Source organism: Trichechus manatus, unplaced genomic scaffold, assembly GCF_000243295.1.
Source record: "Trichechus manatus latirostris isolate Lorelei unplaced genomic scaffold, TriManLat1.0 scaffold00056, whole genome shotgun sequence".
Taxonomy (NCBI): domain Eukaryota; kingdom Metazoa; phylum Chordata; class Mammalia; order Sirenia; family Trichechidae; genus Trichechus; species Trichechus manatus.
Window position 1 is genome coordinate 7,892,900 of NW_004443992.1, and position 15,989 is coordinate 7,908,888.

At 42.8% G+C, this 15,989-nt stretch overlaps 1 protein-coding gene across 1 annotated transcript in view; it reads left to right on the forward strand.

Moving 5' to 3' along the window:
- Positions 1–15,989, forward strand: part of AOX1 (aldehyde oxidase 1) — a 98,131-nt gene that overhangs the window by 69,893 nt on the left and 12,249 nt on the right. Inside the window, exons 24-28 of the mRNA XM_004378205.2 lie at positions 1,427–1,513; positions 2,320–2,511; positions 4,981–5,208; positions 13,043–13,138; positions 15,821–15,949. Coding sequence (XP_004378262.1) covers positions 1,427–1,513; positions 2,320–2,511; positions 4,981–5,208; positions 13,043–13,138; positions 15,821–15,949 — 732 coding nt within the window. The remainder of the gene's footprint in view (positions 1–1,426; positions 1,514–2,319; positions 2,512–4,980; positions 5,209–13,042; positions 13,139–15,820; positions 15,950–15,989) is intronic.

Consider the following 15,989-nt stretch of genomic DNA (forward strand, 5'->3'; position numbering starts at 1 on the left):
AGGATCACAACAGAGGGTTCTGGACAGAGCTGGAGAAGGATGTAGAACATAATTCTAACTCGCAAAAAAAAGACCAGATTTACTGGCCTAAAGGAGACTGGAGAAACCTGGAGAGTATGGTCCCCAGACACCCTTTTAGCTCAGTGGTCAAGTTCTCTCCGAGGTTCACCGTTCAGCCTGGGAGTGGACAGCCCCGTAAAACCAAATGGGACTAATGAGGTACAGTAGTCCAGTGACAAGGGCCAGAAGGCAGAAGGGGACAAGGAAGCTGGTGATAGTGAACCCAAGGTTGAGTAAGGATATTGTTGATGTGTTGTGAGATAGTTTACCATTGTCATAGGGCAACATGTATACTAACTGTTAAATGAGAAACTGTTTTGTTCTGTAAGCCTTCATCTTAAGTAAGAATAGCAGCACAATTGGAAGAGTGTAGTCGATGTCACTGAGCTGTGCAAGTAGAAGTTTTTGAAATGGTGTATCTTTGGCTATGTGTATTTTCACCAAAAGAAAAGGTTGAGAAGTTAGAGGGTTGACATGTTATGGGGTTGTTAACCAATGTCATAAAACAATATGTGTACTACTGTTTCATGAGAAACTATTTGCTCTGTAATCCTTCACCTGAAACACAATAAAAAAAAAAAACCTTAAAAAAAAACTTATATATACCCATTGCTATGTAACCCTAGCTGCTCTCCCTGTAGTATGACAGCACACTCTTCCTTTCCACCCCGGATTTCCCATGTCCATTCAACTAGGTCCTGTCCCTTTCTGCCTTCTCATCTCTCCTCCGGACAGGAGCTGCCCATTTAGACTCATGTATCTACTTGAGCTACGATGCACACTCTTCACGAGTATCATTTTATGTCCCATAGTCCAGTCTAATCTTTGACTGAAGAGCTGGCTTTGGGAATGGTTTTAATTTTGGGCTAACAGAGAGTCTGGGGGCCATGTCTTCTGGGGTCCCACCAGTCTATTAAGTCTGGTCTTTTTACTAGAATTTCAGTTCCGCACCCTACTTTTCGCCTGCTCAATCAGGGACTTTCTGTTGTGTTCCCTGTCAGAGTGGTCATTGGTGGTAGCTGGGCACCATCTAGTTCTTCTGGTCTCAGACTGATGGAGTCTCTGGTTTATGTGGCCCTTTTCTGTCTCTTGGGCTAATATTTTCCTTCTGTCTTTGGTGTTCTTCATTCTCCTTTTCTCCAGGTGGGTTGGGACCAATTAATGTATCTTAGATGGCCACTCACTAGCTTTTAAGCCCTAGACGCCACTCACCAAAGTGGGATGTGGTGTTTTCTAGTTTTAAAGTGAACATAGGCTCTCTCTGAATGGGACAGAAGTAACCTATGGAGGGTTCACATGTGATACGTACACTTCAGAGAGAGTTGGCCCCAGTGCCATTATCAAAGGCCCAGTTCTCTTTCCCCAGGTTGGATTCATGAACGATGGCAGAATCCTGGCCCTGGATATGGTGCATTATAGCAATGGAGGTGCCTTCTTGGATGAGTCATTATTGGTAAGTGTTTTAAGAACAAATTCACATTCTGGAAAGAATGTTATGCAAAATTATTTAATTAAAAAATATTCAATAGTTAAATAATATGTAATTATAAAAGCATAAATTCCATCATTGTAGGGATAGCCATAGGTTACTTACTGGTGCTTACAAAGTGAGCCCAGAGATATTGACCAAGTCTGCACTGTGTGTTATTTCCATACTTCCCATGCTTACGGTACTTTTCCTGCTTTGCCAACATTAGACCAGACTTTCCCAACCTTGGCCCTATTGACACTTTGGATGTTTAGCAACATCCTTGACTTCTATCCAGTAGATGTCAGTAGTAATGCCCCCACGCCCCTACACCAGTCTTAACCAAAAATGTCTCCAGACATTGCCACATGCCCCCTGGGAGGCAAAATCATCTCTGATTGAGAACCATTGCATTAAACCAAAGATCAAAAGTTTTTTCCTCTCTTCCCTTTTTCCAGAATATTTTATTCATTACATTCTACAGATCCAATGCTTAGGTCCTATGAACTTTTCAAAGGCCTTTGGAAATGTTTGAAACCTGAATAAAAAAGTATTGGCTCTAAAATATGAGAATAAAAAATAAATAATGATTTCAAAAGAAAAATTACTCAAATCCTTTAAAATCATTTTACAGCAGAATATATTTAATTTGGAGCATGGGTACATTTTAGCTTGTTTGAGGTGATATAGGGCAGGGCTGCCATTTTGGCCCCTTTGGTCTGAGGTCTCAGGATGGTCAAACAAGTACAGAAAGAAGAGGGTCTTATCACATCCACTCTGAATCTCTCCAGGTGATAGAAAATGGAATTCTGAAAACGGACAATGCTTACAAGTTTCCCAACCTGCGCTGCTGGGGCCGGGTATGCAGAACCAACCTTCCATCCAACACGGCTTTGCGTGGGTTTGGCTTTCCTCAGACAGGACTGATCACTGAATACTGTATCACGGAAGTGGCAACCAAATGTGGTTTGCCCCCTGAGAAGGTAATACTAAATTAGTGTGACATCCAAAAGACATCAAATTTCCGAGATGGGAGGGCTTTTGACGGTCATTCAAGTTAAGGAATTTGACATTCAGAGAGGTTAATGATTTGCCAAAGGTAACAAGCTAACTAGTTAATACAGAGCCAGGACTCCAACGTTTAGTGATCCTTGTCTTAGACTCCTCAAAAGTCCTGGCGACAGAGGATACTGAGGAACATTGGACTCTAACCTGTTTAGTGAGGCATCTCCGTTGGCTGGGGATGTAACTGGTACTAACAAGTTCCAACAAGCCCATCTTTCCCCTGAGTAGTGGACTTCCTTAAAAACATCTCAATCAGCCATTACAAAGTTTTAGTCATTTCAGTTACTAGAATGGTCTCCTTCCAGTTCTTTGAGTCCCAACTTCATTCATTAACATAAACTCTTTTCTTCCTCCTGTGCCTCTTCCACCCCAGGATCCTGGGGTGAGTTAGGGTAGGGAGATGTGGTATGCTCTTTCTTACCCTCTCCTCCTTGCCTGTGTCATCCATGGTGGTGTTGGGGCTGGGAGGAAGAGGAAAAGGACCAGGAAAAACTTTAAGTGTCAGAACTGGGACTCAGACTCAAACTGTTGAACTTCATAGACCATTTTCTTGACCTCTACTCTGGTTTCAGTTTGGTTCAGTTCAACAAAGATTTATTAAAGTGATCTTTAATAAGTTCAGGTTTTCAGAAGCGGAGTACAGACTTAAAACAGAGATGCTGGATATGTTTTAAAAGTAAAGACGAAATATATTCCAAAGACCTCCAGCAACACCAAATGGGGCTGGGAGTTTTGATTGAATTGGGCCCTCTGAGAAAAGTGTGCATGTGACTTCTCCCCATGTAACCTCTCTCAGCAAGCTCACAGTCTTCTCCTTGGTTAGATGTAGCCACTCTTTGAGTATGTTGTCTCTGGGCTCCATTTCTGTCAGTTCTCCCTGAAATTGACAGTCCCCTGTGAGGGTCAGTTATATCGCCAGCTCGCCCTCAGCTGGCGTCTCATGCAGCATTTCTCTGATGCCCGTTTTGCCTCATGCCACAGCCACCCTTGGCAAGCCCCCCGTCTCAACTCATTGACCTTCTTTCTCCGCAGCTTTGAAGTCTGTAGCTATGGGCAAGAGCCATCTTTTTTATGTCTCTTGAACTTGGGGATAGGGTAGCCCTTGCCCCATCCTTCCTGGAGAGCTTATCACAGCCCATCTCTCTGTAGCATATTTCATAGCATTAGGGAGGAGAATCAGATGAAGACTCCCCTTCATCCCGAGGAAGTTTAGGGAGAGAATAAACCCGACCAAACACATTGCTGTTGAGTTGATTCTGACTCACAGCGGCCCTGTAGGACAGAATAGAACTGCACCATAGGGTTTCCAAGGCTGTAAATCTTTACAGACACAGACTGCCACATCTTCCTCCTGTGACGCAGCTGGTGGGTTCAGACTGCCAAACTTGCAGTTAGCAGTGGAGCACTTAACTACAGTACCACCAGGGCTCCTAGGGAGAGAATAGCCACCTTAAAAACACTGCCTTCCCCAAAATGGCTACAGTGCACTAAATTCATAGTCTTCCTCTTATATTGATCTAACAGTTTTTCTGTTACGTGGTGAGAGGGGGGTGTGTATTTGTAATGACCCCATCAGCAAGCTTGGGAAGGTAACTGGCCACAACTGCTGAGAGTTTTCTCACCTGAGAATGTGAAGTAATTGGCACCTTTTATTCTCAGCTGGGGGCCTTGGTCATCAATTCTGGGAATGCAGGAAAAATTCCACTCAGCACTTCATGCATCCTGGGATGGAATCTTTTAATTTGTTCTTCATCCTAGATATTGGTTATATTTAAACACACTTTCTTCTTTTTTTTTTTTTTTTGGAGCCCTGATGGCACAGGGGTTAAGCTGACCAAAAGGTCAGAAGTTTGAATCCACCAGCCGCTCCTTGGAAACCCTATGGGGCAGTTCTAGTCTGTCCTGTAGGGTTGCTATGAGTTGGAATTGACTTGATGGCAATGGGTTTGGTTTTTTCTTTTTTTTGATTTGAAAGTCAGTGGTGTCATCTTGCCACAGCATCTGAATAATTCAAATCATGTAGCCTGGAAATTAAGTTCAGGATTACCTTTCAACAGATACTCACAATTGAAACTAGAATTAAGAGTCTGTGTTGTGCATGGTCTGGACTGAGTTATATAAGAAATATAAGGAAAGGACTCCCTTTGAATTTATACAAGAGCAGCATAGAGAACATATAAGTATGTGCTTACATATTTAATAGATGCTCTGGGGTATAGAGGTGGAAGAGAAAAATATTATGCAGTGGGCATTGGGAAGGGCTTCGACAAGGAGTAAGTAGAATTCATTTTGGGTCTTATAAGATGGGCAGAATTTAAATTAGAGTAGGAGGACATTGGATGGAAGAGACTATGCTGATTTTTCCCCCTTTTAATTTTCTTTTCAAGGTCCGAATGATAAACATGTATAAGGAAATTGATCAAACACCCTACAAACAAGAGATTGATGCCAAGAACCTGATCCAGTGTTGGAAAGAATGTATGGCCATGTCGTCTTACTACCTGAGGAAAGCAGCTTTGGAAAAATTCAATGCAGAGAATTACTGGAAGAAGAAAGGCCTGGCCATGGTCCCTCTAAAATTTCCCATCGGCCTGTTCTCACGAGCTGCTGGTCAGGTCAGTTCTCCAAACACATGTAGGAATGCCACCCAGAAGAGGCCCAGACAAAACCAAAGGTGTTGAGGAAAGTTTCCATTAAATTGGATTAGCCAAATGGTTGCAGTGACCAATTGTTAAATTTCAACAAAGTTATGCTGAATCGAGCTAGCTTTACTCCAGTGAGACAAGAGCCCCTCTGTCCACATGCTCAGGGTTGATAAAAATCTTCTTTCTGGGAAATCAGGAGGCCTGGAGTCTTCTTCCAGCCCAGGCATTAATCAGCTGAGTCAACTTGCTCCGGTCCTTTGGGCCCCAGATTGCTCATCTGCAAAGAGGGTGGGACTGGGTGATCTCCTGGTCTCCTATCCCTATTTCTCTATGATTCTATGTTTCTGGACCATGAAACACAAATGCGAAACTGCAAGGCATTTGGATGCCCCTCTTTTTGGTGGATTAGGGTAGAGTAAATGGCAGAAAACTAAATGATTTAAATAATTTTAAGGAAAACACAGTTTTAGGAGTTTGTTCACCTCATAGCTGTTCAAAGTGTGACAGGGAGACTGGAAAGCTGCTCTGGTAGTTTAATTTCTTTAATTGATTAAATAAATCTCCTTGCTCGATTGCTAAATTCCACTTGCTATTTCAGCCTCTTCATTCTTGAATGAAACTTTCCCCCAGCAGCAGGTGAAGAATTGCTCTTCTCTAGCTCACCATACTGCAGTGATGAGGACCCTGTTATCTGTGTTCTTACCAGGGCTTTGAACGGTTTATTCTGGTTCGACCTTGTGCTGAGAATTTGCATTTCCAGATATACTGAATCAGAATCTACATTTTTTTTAAAATTTATAAGAACTTATTCACGAAAAACTAGAAATACAAAGTGCTATCATACCTAATACACCAATACATAAAGGCAAAGTTCAATAAAATATTTAATACTTTAATATTCACCCCAGTTCAAAGCTGCAGAATTGCTATTACATTACATAAAATAAATATTTTCTTATAAATATAGATTTAATTCATACACAATTACACAATTCATTAAGAAAACATCATTGCAATAAACTAATTACAGCTAATTAAAAGAAGGTTGTAAGAATGGCGTTGAGGCGGCGTCTGACCTCCTCTAACTTCACGAGCAGGAAGGAGAGTCAGGATCAACAGCCCAAGGCTGATTCCTATGAGGCAGAGATCAGACTTGCTTCCTCTCTCCACTATCTTTACCGGTTCTGACACCAACCGCCTCTCCCGTGGTACTCTCTACTTCTCTGCTGGGTTTGATGTTTCATTGCAGTGGCCACACAGGACTCACAGACTGTGCTCATGATTATGGGGTTTATTAGGGAAATAATAAGAACCCCGAGGCACCCCACTCCACCAGTATGCCTCAGCCCTAAGACGCTCAGCTCTACCTCTATGGGTCAGCAAACCTAGCTCCACTAAGTGCCCAGAGGCACCCTACTCTACCAGCAAAACTCCTGCCCAAAGGCACTCAGCTTTCTCACTTCTCCTGCTGGTTTCCTGCCAGTCCCCTGGTTCTGCTGCCTCTGTTGCTACCATTTCTCTGCCACCGCTTCTCACCGTCTTCAGTTACAGCCTTCTCTCTCTCTCTCTCTCTCGCTCTCTCTCTCGCTCTCGCTCTCGCTCTCGCTCTCGCTCTCCTGGTTCCAGGAGGGTCTTAGTGCAGGGATCCTAGGTCCAAAGGACATGCTTCACTTCTGGATTTCCTTACTTGATAGTGGTGAGATCCTACTTCTGCTCTGGAATTGGCTGTCTTATAAGCCTAGCGGGATGGCAAAACTGACCAGTCCCCTTGGACTTGGTGGGCCCCAGTTACCTTATTTGTACAGTCCCACCCAGTCACTTGGGTGGGAGTTAAAAGATCATGGTGAGAAAGGCCACACAAAAGTGATCCATCACACAGTAAATGTCCGCTAACATTTTTTCATTTAAGCTATCCGTGTTGTCTTGCAAGATGAATTTCAAACCTTAGAAAGCTCTCTCAACACCAACCTGAGTAGCTGCTGCACCCAAAACTACTGTAGCAATTTTATATAACTGGGGATATTGTGAATGGTTTTCTTTCCAAAATTCAAGAATACTTTTTTCTCTCAACTCTGTACACTATCAAAGTTTGTTAATATAGAGTCAATATTAATAGTACAGTCATTTGATCTCAATTTAACTTTTTTCTTTCATTCTGAGAAATAATTCCATCTCATCAACATCATCATTTGAAATGAGAGTATTTCGTGAATTGCTTTCCTTTGTTACACTTTCACAGTTGCTCCTTTTCAGGTTTTCTATCATTTCCCAAACGCTTTTTAAACATAATATGGCCTTCACCTAATATGCTATCATTTTCTTTTTTTTTTATGGCTTTGCAATTCTTTATTTATTTTACATTTTATTGTGGTTTAGGTGAAAGTTTACAGAGCAAATTCGTTTCCCAAACAACAATTTGTACACAGCTTGTTTTGTAACATTGGTTGCAAACCCCTGAATGTGTCAGCACTCTCCTGTCTTCCTCTCTGGCTTCCCTGTGTCTATTTGCCCAGCTTTCCTGCTCCTACCTTCCTTCTGAACTTTACTTTTGGGCAAATGCTGCCCTTTAAGTCTCATGTAGTTAACTGTTCTGAAGTGCACATTCCTCACTGGTGTTGTTGTTCATTTTATAGGGCTGTCTATTGTATGGCTGTAATCTCCAGCAGTGATTTCAGTTCCAAGTTTGAAGGGTGTCTAAGGGCCATAGTCTCAGGGCCTCCACCAGTCTCTTTCAGGCCAGTAAGTCTGGATTATTTATGGGTGTGAATTTTGTTTTACATTTCTCTCCCACTCTGTCCATGACCTACTATTATGGTCCCAGTCAGAGAGGTTGGTAGTGGAGGCTGTGGTTCATTTTGTCCATTAGTCCTTTGGACTAACTGTTTCCTTGAGTCTTTGGTTTTCTTCACTCTTCTTTGCTCCAGATGGGAAGAGATCCATTGTTGTATCTTAGATAGCCACTCGCAAATTTTTAAGACCCCAGATGCTACCCTCCAAGTTAGGATGTAGAAAATTGTCTATATGGATTATGATATGCCAGTTGACCTAGATGTTCTCCAAGACTATGGTCCCTAGCCCTCAAGCCCAGTATCTCAGTCCCAGAAGGTATATGGTTATGGCTAAGAAGTTTTCATGACTGTGTCCACTGTGCATACTATTACATACATGGGTATATTGGCAGCATGTACACATATATATGTACTTCCATATGCCCTCCCACCCCTGTTCAGCTTACATATCCCCCACACCTGGGGATCTTGTTAAAATGTAGATTCTGATTCAGTATACCTGAGGTGAAAAGGCAAATTCGCAGCAAGGGGTCGAACCGGAAAGAACCGAGTTGAAGTCCTGGTTCATTCTTACATAAGTTATTGTCACTGCCTTTGCAGAATTCATACCTGTGGCTGAGCCAGGAGGAAGGCAGAACGAGTGTATTGAGTGATGTTAGAATAGGGATAAATGGGTGCTGGAGCTGTGAGTGGAGCATGTGTATGTTGTGGGCAGAGCAGAGGAGTCAGGAGGAGTGGGTAGGATGGTTCTTCCCCTGTTCCCATCCCCATCCATTGGTCTAACTAGCCTGGATCAGCTTTGGTGTAGTAGCACTTTGTTAGAGCATTTGCATGCAGCTGTGATTGTAGGCAGGTGCTAGCTCAGAGGAGGATTATAACTACACAAGTAGCAGCTTTCTCACTCCTTGCCTGTTTACAATGGCAAAGAGAAACACAGCCATTTAGTCATCTGCTTATGGTTTACTCAGATGAGGGAGGCAGTCAAGAGCCTGTGGTTGAGGGACGAAGGCAAATGCAGGAAGGGAGAGGGGAAACACTACCGCTGGGAACAGGGTTTGCCAACGGTGAATCTTGGTTTTCAATTTGGGGATAAACTGATTAGCTGGCAGCTAGCAAAGAGCAGACTGGCCAGGACAACGGGAGAAAACAGTCTCCATTGCTGATGAGTCCTCTGGAAATCCTTGAGCCTTAACAGCTGCCATTACTTAGTATCTAGCCTCCACCACAGGCCGGGTCTGCCTTGTCTACCTCATCAGAGTCTGTCAGTAAATAGCTAAAAAATAATAATTACTGAGCACCTACTATGTTATAAGCCCCTTTAGATTTTATTCAACCTTAGGTTTATCCAACCCTCAGGGCAGACTATAAGATTTGTATCCTCATTTCAGCCTTCAGACAATGGCGACTCAGAGAATTTAAATAGTGTGCCCAAAAGCTGACATCTGGTGAGAGATGGGGCCCAGGATAGAACTCAGGTCTGACTGGCTCCAGAACTGTGCTTTCCCAGTGGCATCAAGCTACTTCCTCAAGCACCTGAGGTGGGAACTGAGGTGGGATTCAGCTCAGCTGGGAAAAATCTAGACAATGGCTGGCAGTACAAATTCATTTTCAAAAGCTACTGGGATGCCCCTGTCTAGGAAACAGAACAGCTTCTGTGCTTAAAATATTTCCTTCGGGGTTGAATCACAGAGTTGAGATCAGTCAAGCTGCTTCTGGTAGATATGTGCTGAAATATTATCCTGCAGCAAACCAAATAGAGAAGGGAACTAGAAAGGAGGCTTGAGTGCCTTCTGTGTTTAAAGCACTGGGCTGGGTGGTTTGTAATCTCCCACTTGATTTAACCCTTATCTCATCCCTGTTGGGTAGGTATTATTATCTCTGTTTTATAGAAGAGAAATGAAGGCATTGGTGGTAAGTGGTAGAATTTTCGCCTTCCATGCATGAGACCTGGGTTCGATTCCCTGCCAATGCACTTTATGCACAGCAACCACCCATCTGTCAGCGGAGGCTTGTGTGTTACTATGATGCTGAACAGATTTCAGCAGCGCTTCCAGATTAAGACAGACTAGTAAGAAAGGCCTGGCAATCTATTTCCTAAAATCAGCCAGCAAAAACCCTATGGATTACATTGGTCTGATCCGATCCACAACAAGTCATGGAGATGGCGCAGGACTAGGACGTGTTTTATGTTATTGTGCATGGGGTCACCATGAGTTGGGGGCTGACTCAACAGCAGCTAACAGCAACACAGAAGGAATAACTGAAGTACATAGAGATTCGCTCTCTTGCCCAAGGACTTCCATCTAGTGAGTGGTAGAATAAGGATTTGACCTCGGGCTATCTGGCCACAGGTCCCATGTGTCTGATCCCAAGCTGGGTCCCTGAGCAGAAGCAGCCCTGGTGCTCCCAGCAGCTGAGGGCTCAAACATAGGTCCCTGACTTTATACTTAATTCCTGGACTGTGAACACTGAAGAGCACAGAGAGTATCTAATTCATCTCTGTATTTCCAGTGCCTTTGTACAGTGTTTGGCACAAAGCAGGAACCAACTGTATGAATGACTGGGACATTAGGGGAATATGTGGGATTAAAGCAAACTTTTCAACAATACCAGCAGTCATTGCTTGAAGACTTACATTTCTCACACTAAGACCACGATTTCTATCAGAAAACCATCTGCTCCAACGCTCCAGGTGTGCCGATTTTGTAGATGAAGCTTTGTGGAATTGTCTTTTGTGGTGTTGACAATGAACTATTCAATGGTGCCACTTAACTTGAACCAAATTTGATGTTTTAAATGGCCTGAGGAGATTGCAGCACCACGTGGAACAAATGACTGAGCAGTCTTTAAGAGTCTTTAACAAATGACATGCAGGCGGAGCATTGTTGCCAGGGGGCCACGCAGTGTAGGGAATGCACAGTCCACTCTAACCGTAGCTCAGTCGCCTGTGCCAAGTCCCACTGTAAATCACGCCCACACTCAGCATGCAGAGCTGAGGAGGCCAAAAACAGAGCCTACAAGCTTAAGAAAGGGATCAGATAGCTATGCTAATGCAAATTTATTTGTCAAACATTTATTGAGCACCTACTACATGTGAGACACTATGTTACATTCCAAGGGATGCTTTAGGGGGTGGTCCTTCCCTCAGGGGGCTCACATCTAGAAGAATACAATGAAGTGCGATAGGATGGAGCCCAGGGGGCTTCCGCTGCTGCAGAATGCAGTATAGCCAGCCGGGGGCTCTCTGCGGCAGATGCCACTCCTTATCTTTATTAGTTTGAAACTCTACGTCCCCATTTGAGGCAGTGGTGGTTTAGTGGTAGAATTCTTGCCTTCCACATGAGAGACTTGAGTTCAGTTACTGTTCTGTCAGTGGAGGCGTGAATGTTGCTATGATGCTGAACAGGTTTCAACAAAGCTTCCAGAGTAAGATGGAATAGGAAGAAAGGCCTGGCGATCTATTTCTGAAAATCAACCAGTGAATCACTAGGGTCCAACCCGCAATCAGTCATGGGGATGGCCCAGGACTGGGTAGCATTTCATTCCACTGTGCCTGGGGTCACCATGAGTCCAGGGCCTATTCAAGGGCAGCTAACAACAACAATGCCCCCTTTGCCCAATACATTCCTAATTTACACCTACTTATACCTGCTGGCCACTAAAGCTGCTTTCATTCTTAAAAGTGTCTTATTTGGAACGGTAAAGGCTTTTGCTTGTCATTCGCTGGGATAATGTGTACCTTTGGATACCAATAAAGAGGCAGCTCTGGAAGTGTGGTTCACAGCCCACAGATGGCTGGGGAGGTCCTTCTGGTGGGCAGAGAACTGACCTAGGAGTACAGTCCTTTCTTTGGGTTATCTTGTGATTTACATGCAACTCCATCAGCTTCCACTTATGACCAGGCTTACTTAACAACTAATCTAAGTAAGCAAATAAGGCCTACTAAAATTTTATGTTTCTTAAGAGAAATTAGAATGTCACCAGAATTTTCTGAAGGCTCCGACTTTGTAAATGTAAATTATTATGCCACTTTCCATAGGAATTTAGATATTAATAATTGTGACCCTCAGTTGGCCCCCAGTACATCTAGGACACTGGCACCTCCCAGCTGAACAACTGCAAAGGCAGCCCTCAGGGCCTCCTGGACCACCACGCAATCGATCATTAGAAGCATTTTTCTCTAGGACCATATGTTGTTGATGTTGCTCTTATACTGGAGACTCAAAGCAAAGACACCATCCTTGTTGTCTGCAGTCCCTTGGGGGTCTTTCCATATCCCGTCTTAGCACAGGCAGGCTTGCGAGAAGGCACATCCTTTTTAGCTTAGAGTCTGAGCCTTGCTGATTACCAGGTGACTTTGAGTCTGCATCAGCAGTTTAGTTCCTTCTGGATCCCTGTGGGGAGCTACAGTTAGAGAAGACTGCTTCCAAGTTCCCTTCCAACTCTGAAACTCAGTAATTCCATACCAGGATGATTTAGGGTGGGCTTAGCTCATTTTGCAGCAAAAAATAACTGTCTTGTTGAAGGCCTATCTGTCCCATGCTTATCTGGATTTTTATTTTAGGTTTTCTCCAACACATCTACAACCAGGGGAATATGTGGACACACAACTCTCCTCCCTCTTCTCCAACCTGTTCACCCCTATCTCTGCATTTTAAAACTGACCCCTCCAAAAAAAGCAGCCTAGATTGTTACTGAGCCCCAGGGTGAGGGGATATTTGAAGGTACCAGTGTGCTCAAGTGTTTTTCTTAGGAAACAGTAGTGCAAGGAACATACAGCCATCCAGGAACAACCTGGCCTTCTGGGGGCAGCCATGAGGCACCATTGTCCTGGCATTGCCCTGGCTCTGCTCAGTGTTCTTGGGGCAGTGGGCAAAGGGTCTCTGTATGTTTTTGGCTGGGGGTAGGGGGTGGAAAGGAAGGGATCGTTTCCAAGAAAAATATTTTAATTGACGTGATGTTTGATAATATCAGTCAAAAAGATCACAGGAACTGTTTTCATCTTTTCTGCTTAGGCTGCTGCCCTGGTTCACATTCACCTAGACGGGTCTGTGCTGGTGACTCATGGTGGAATTGAAATGGGGCAGGGGGTCCACACTAAAATGATTCAGGTACGAATACAAATAATTGGATTAAGCTGGGTGTGTATTTGTAGGGATGTGTGTGAGAGAAACTGTGAATGTGTGTTTTATGAAGTAAAAAGAAAGAAGATAGAAGACATGAACTCTGACAGCTTAAGCTGCTAAGCTGTTAGCAGAAACTGGTAAACATGCCAGTTTTGTAACTGAACTGCCCAAAAGAATGTGACCTAAGAATCTCAGGTTTTATTGCTAAAGAAAATTGTATATTTATTTACTGCTTTCCTTTGGCTATATTAACAAGTGAGTTTTCCTTCTGAGCCTTTGCTGGGCAATAAAAAGATGTGTAAATTCTGACATATTGTTATCTCTTGCTTTTTGTATATTAAAGATTCTGAACAATCAATAATATAAATCGCATTTGATATTTCTAACCAAACTTTACCACTTTTCTTTTGGTTTACCTGTTTTAGATTAATTTTTAGCTACTGTTTATATTCCTCTAATCGTAATAGTAATGTTATAGATTATAAAAATTTTGGAAGAGGCAGAAAAATTTAAAGAAGAAAAAAAAGAAAGACCATACACAAATTTTACTACTTAGCAATAATTACTGTTTTGGAGTAATAATCATTGTCTTTCCATCATGTCTTTTTTTTCTTTTCCAAAAAATCACTAACATGCTGTTTATATCATTTTGTAGCCTTTTTTTTTTTTTTTTCCGTCTATCCCTATGTAAAGTGAGTACTTTCTCCTGTCTAGGACTTCGAACAGGTTCGTTCCAGTTTGAACTCCTGCTGAGAATTTACATTTCCATCCCAGATATACTGAATCTGAATCTACAGTTTAACAAGATTCCGAGGTGATTCTTAAGTATAATAAATTTTGAGAACCACTGCTCTACTAGTGGTTCTCAAAATTGGCCCTGAACCAGCAGCATTAGAATGGCCTGGGAACTTGCTAGACATGCAAATTCTCAGCAGGGATTCCAACCAGAACTAACCGGTTCAAAGCCCTGTTCCTGTCATTAAGAATTCCTTGCAATCTTGATTTTTAGTGGATGTATGTATGTATAATCTATTTAATCTTCCCCCCGACTTCTGAACACTTCTATGAATATTCTTGTATATAAAGCTATGACTGTACTAATGATTATTTTCTTAAAATAGATTCCTAGAAGTAGAATTTCTGGGTCACAGGGTGTGAGACACAGGGTGTGACACATATTACCAAATTGTTTTCTAGAAAGTATCCATCTCATTATACCAACATTGAATATTGTCTTATGCTGGGTTCTCTAGAGGAGCAAAACCAGTGAAGTGCATATCTGAATATATAGAGAAAGACTTATTTCAAGGAAATGGCTCACGCAGTTATGGAGGCTGACAAGTCCCAAGTCTGTGAGTCAGGCAGCAGGCAGGAGGCTTTTCTTGTCTCACGTGGTTGCAGGTGCTGACAAACCCAAAATCTGCAGGTCAGGCAGCAGGCTGCTAGCTCACGGGGTTGTGGGAGTTGGCAAATCCAGCATCTGCAGATTAGGCAGCAGGCTGAAGGCTTCTCACATTCCGAGAACTAGAGGTCAGAGGATGATGAGGCAAATGCAGGATCACGAGAGAGTGAGCTTTGCCAGAACATTAGTTTATATCATGAATGTGGACCACACCCCAAGAAAACTCCTCTTCCAACTGACTGGCTGCACACATCAGATCACAAAATGAGAGGTGATACATCGTGTCTGCCAAACCACTGAGAATTTTAGCTTAGCCAAGTTGACACATAACATTAACCATCACAAATGTTATGAATATTTTTAATCTTAGGTACTTTGATAGGTGAGTGATAGTATTTCATTATTGCTTTAATTTGCGTTTTTCTGATTATAAAGATGTTGAATATTTATTTTCTTTCATGTTATCAGTCACTTGAGAATTGTCTGTTCATAATTTTCCCCACTTTTATGGTGAGTTTTCTGTGTTTTCCTTATCGAGCCACCAGAGACCTTTATGTTCTAAGTCTATGCACTCTCTCTATACAATCTTCTGGAAATCAAATGTTATGGAAGGACTCTGTATGCCAGAGTCCTTGAAGTGCTTGTGGGCAAATTCTGTCAAGCCATACTACTCGGAGGAAAGAGGAGAATTTTAGGTTAGCTCAAGTTCACAATTTGATTTTGCTCTCCCCTACTAAAAATGAAGGAAGACTAAATTAGCTGGTTAAGTCCTCATGTCAGCATGCAGCCCAGGCGCCAACTCTTTCCCTCCATGGTCCACATCTTTGTGCTGATGCTTTTCTAAGCCCTTTGTCCTTTCTCCCAAGAAGTGCTTTTTTTTTACTGGTCATAAGAAATGCATCTCCTATGGTGGATAAGGCTGACTTTGCTAGAATTTCCCAGAGTATAATGGTAGCAGAGGCCTCAAAGGTGTTATTTCATGATTATAAAGACATAAAGTGTTTCTTTCTGCCTGATTCTGGGGCCTTGCCTCCTCTTCCTGAAGGTATTGCACATGAGAAAATCAAAGGAAAAGAAAATGCACTCAAGGTTTGAGGCCTAGGCTAGCTGTAGAGTTTTTAGAAAAGAAGAACTTCTATATTTGCTAACAGAAATTCATGCTTCTGCCCCCTGGTCCCCATTGTGCATAGCAAGGCTTCTCACATGGACTGGTCTGTGATAACCAAAGTTCTGCGTTTGAAAAGAAACTCTCTTCTACAATCCAGGTGGCCAGTCGTGAATTGAGGATGCCAATGTCAAATGTTCACCTTCGTGGAACAAGCACAGAAACCATCCCTAATGCAAATCCCTCTGGAGCGTCAGTGGTGGCGGATGTCAATGGGTTGGCAGTGAAGGTAAAAATCATCGTGATAGCAACCTAACTCTATGAGGGTT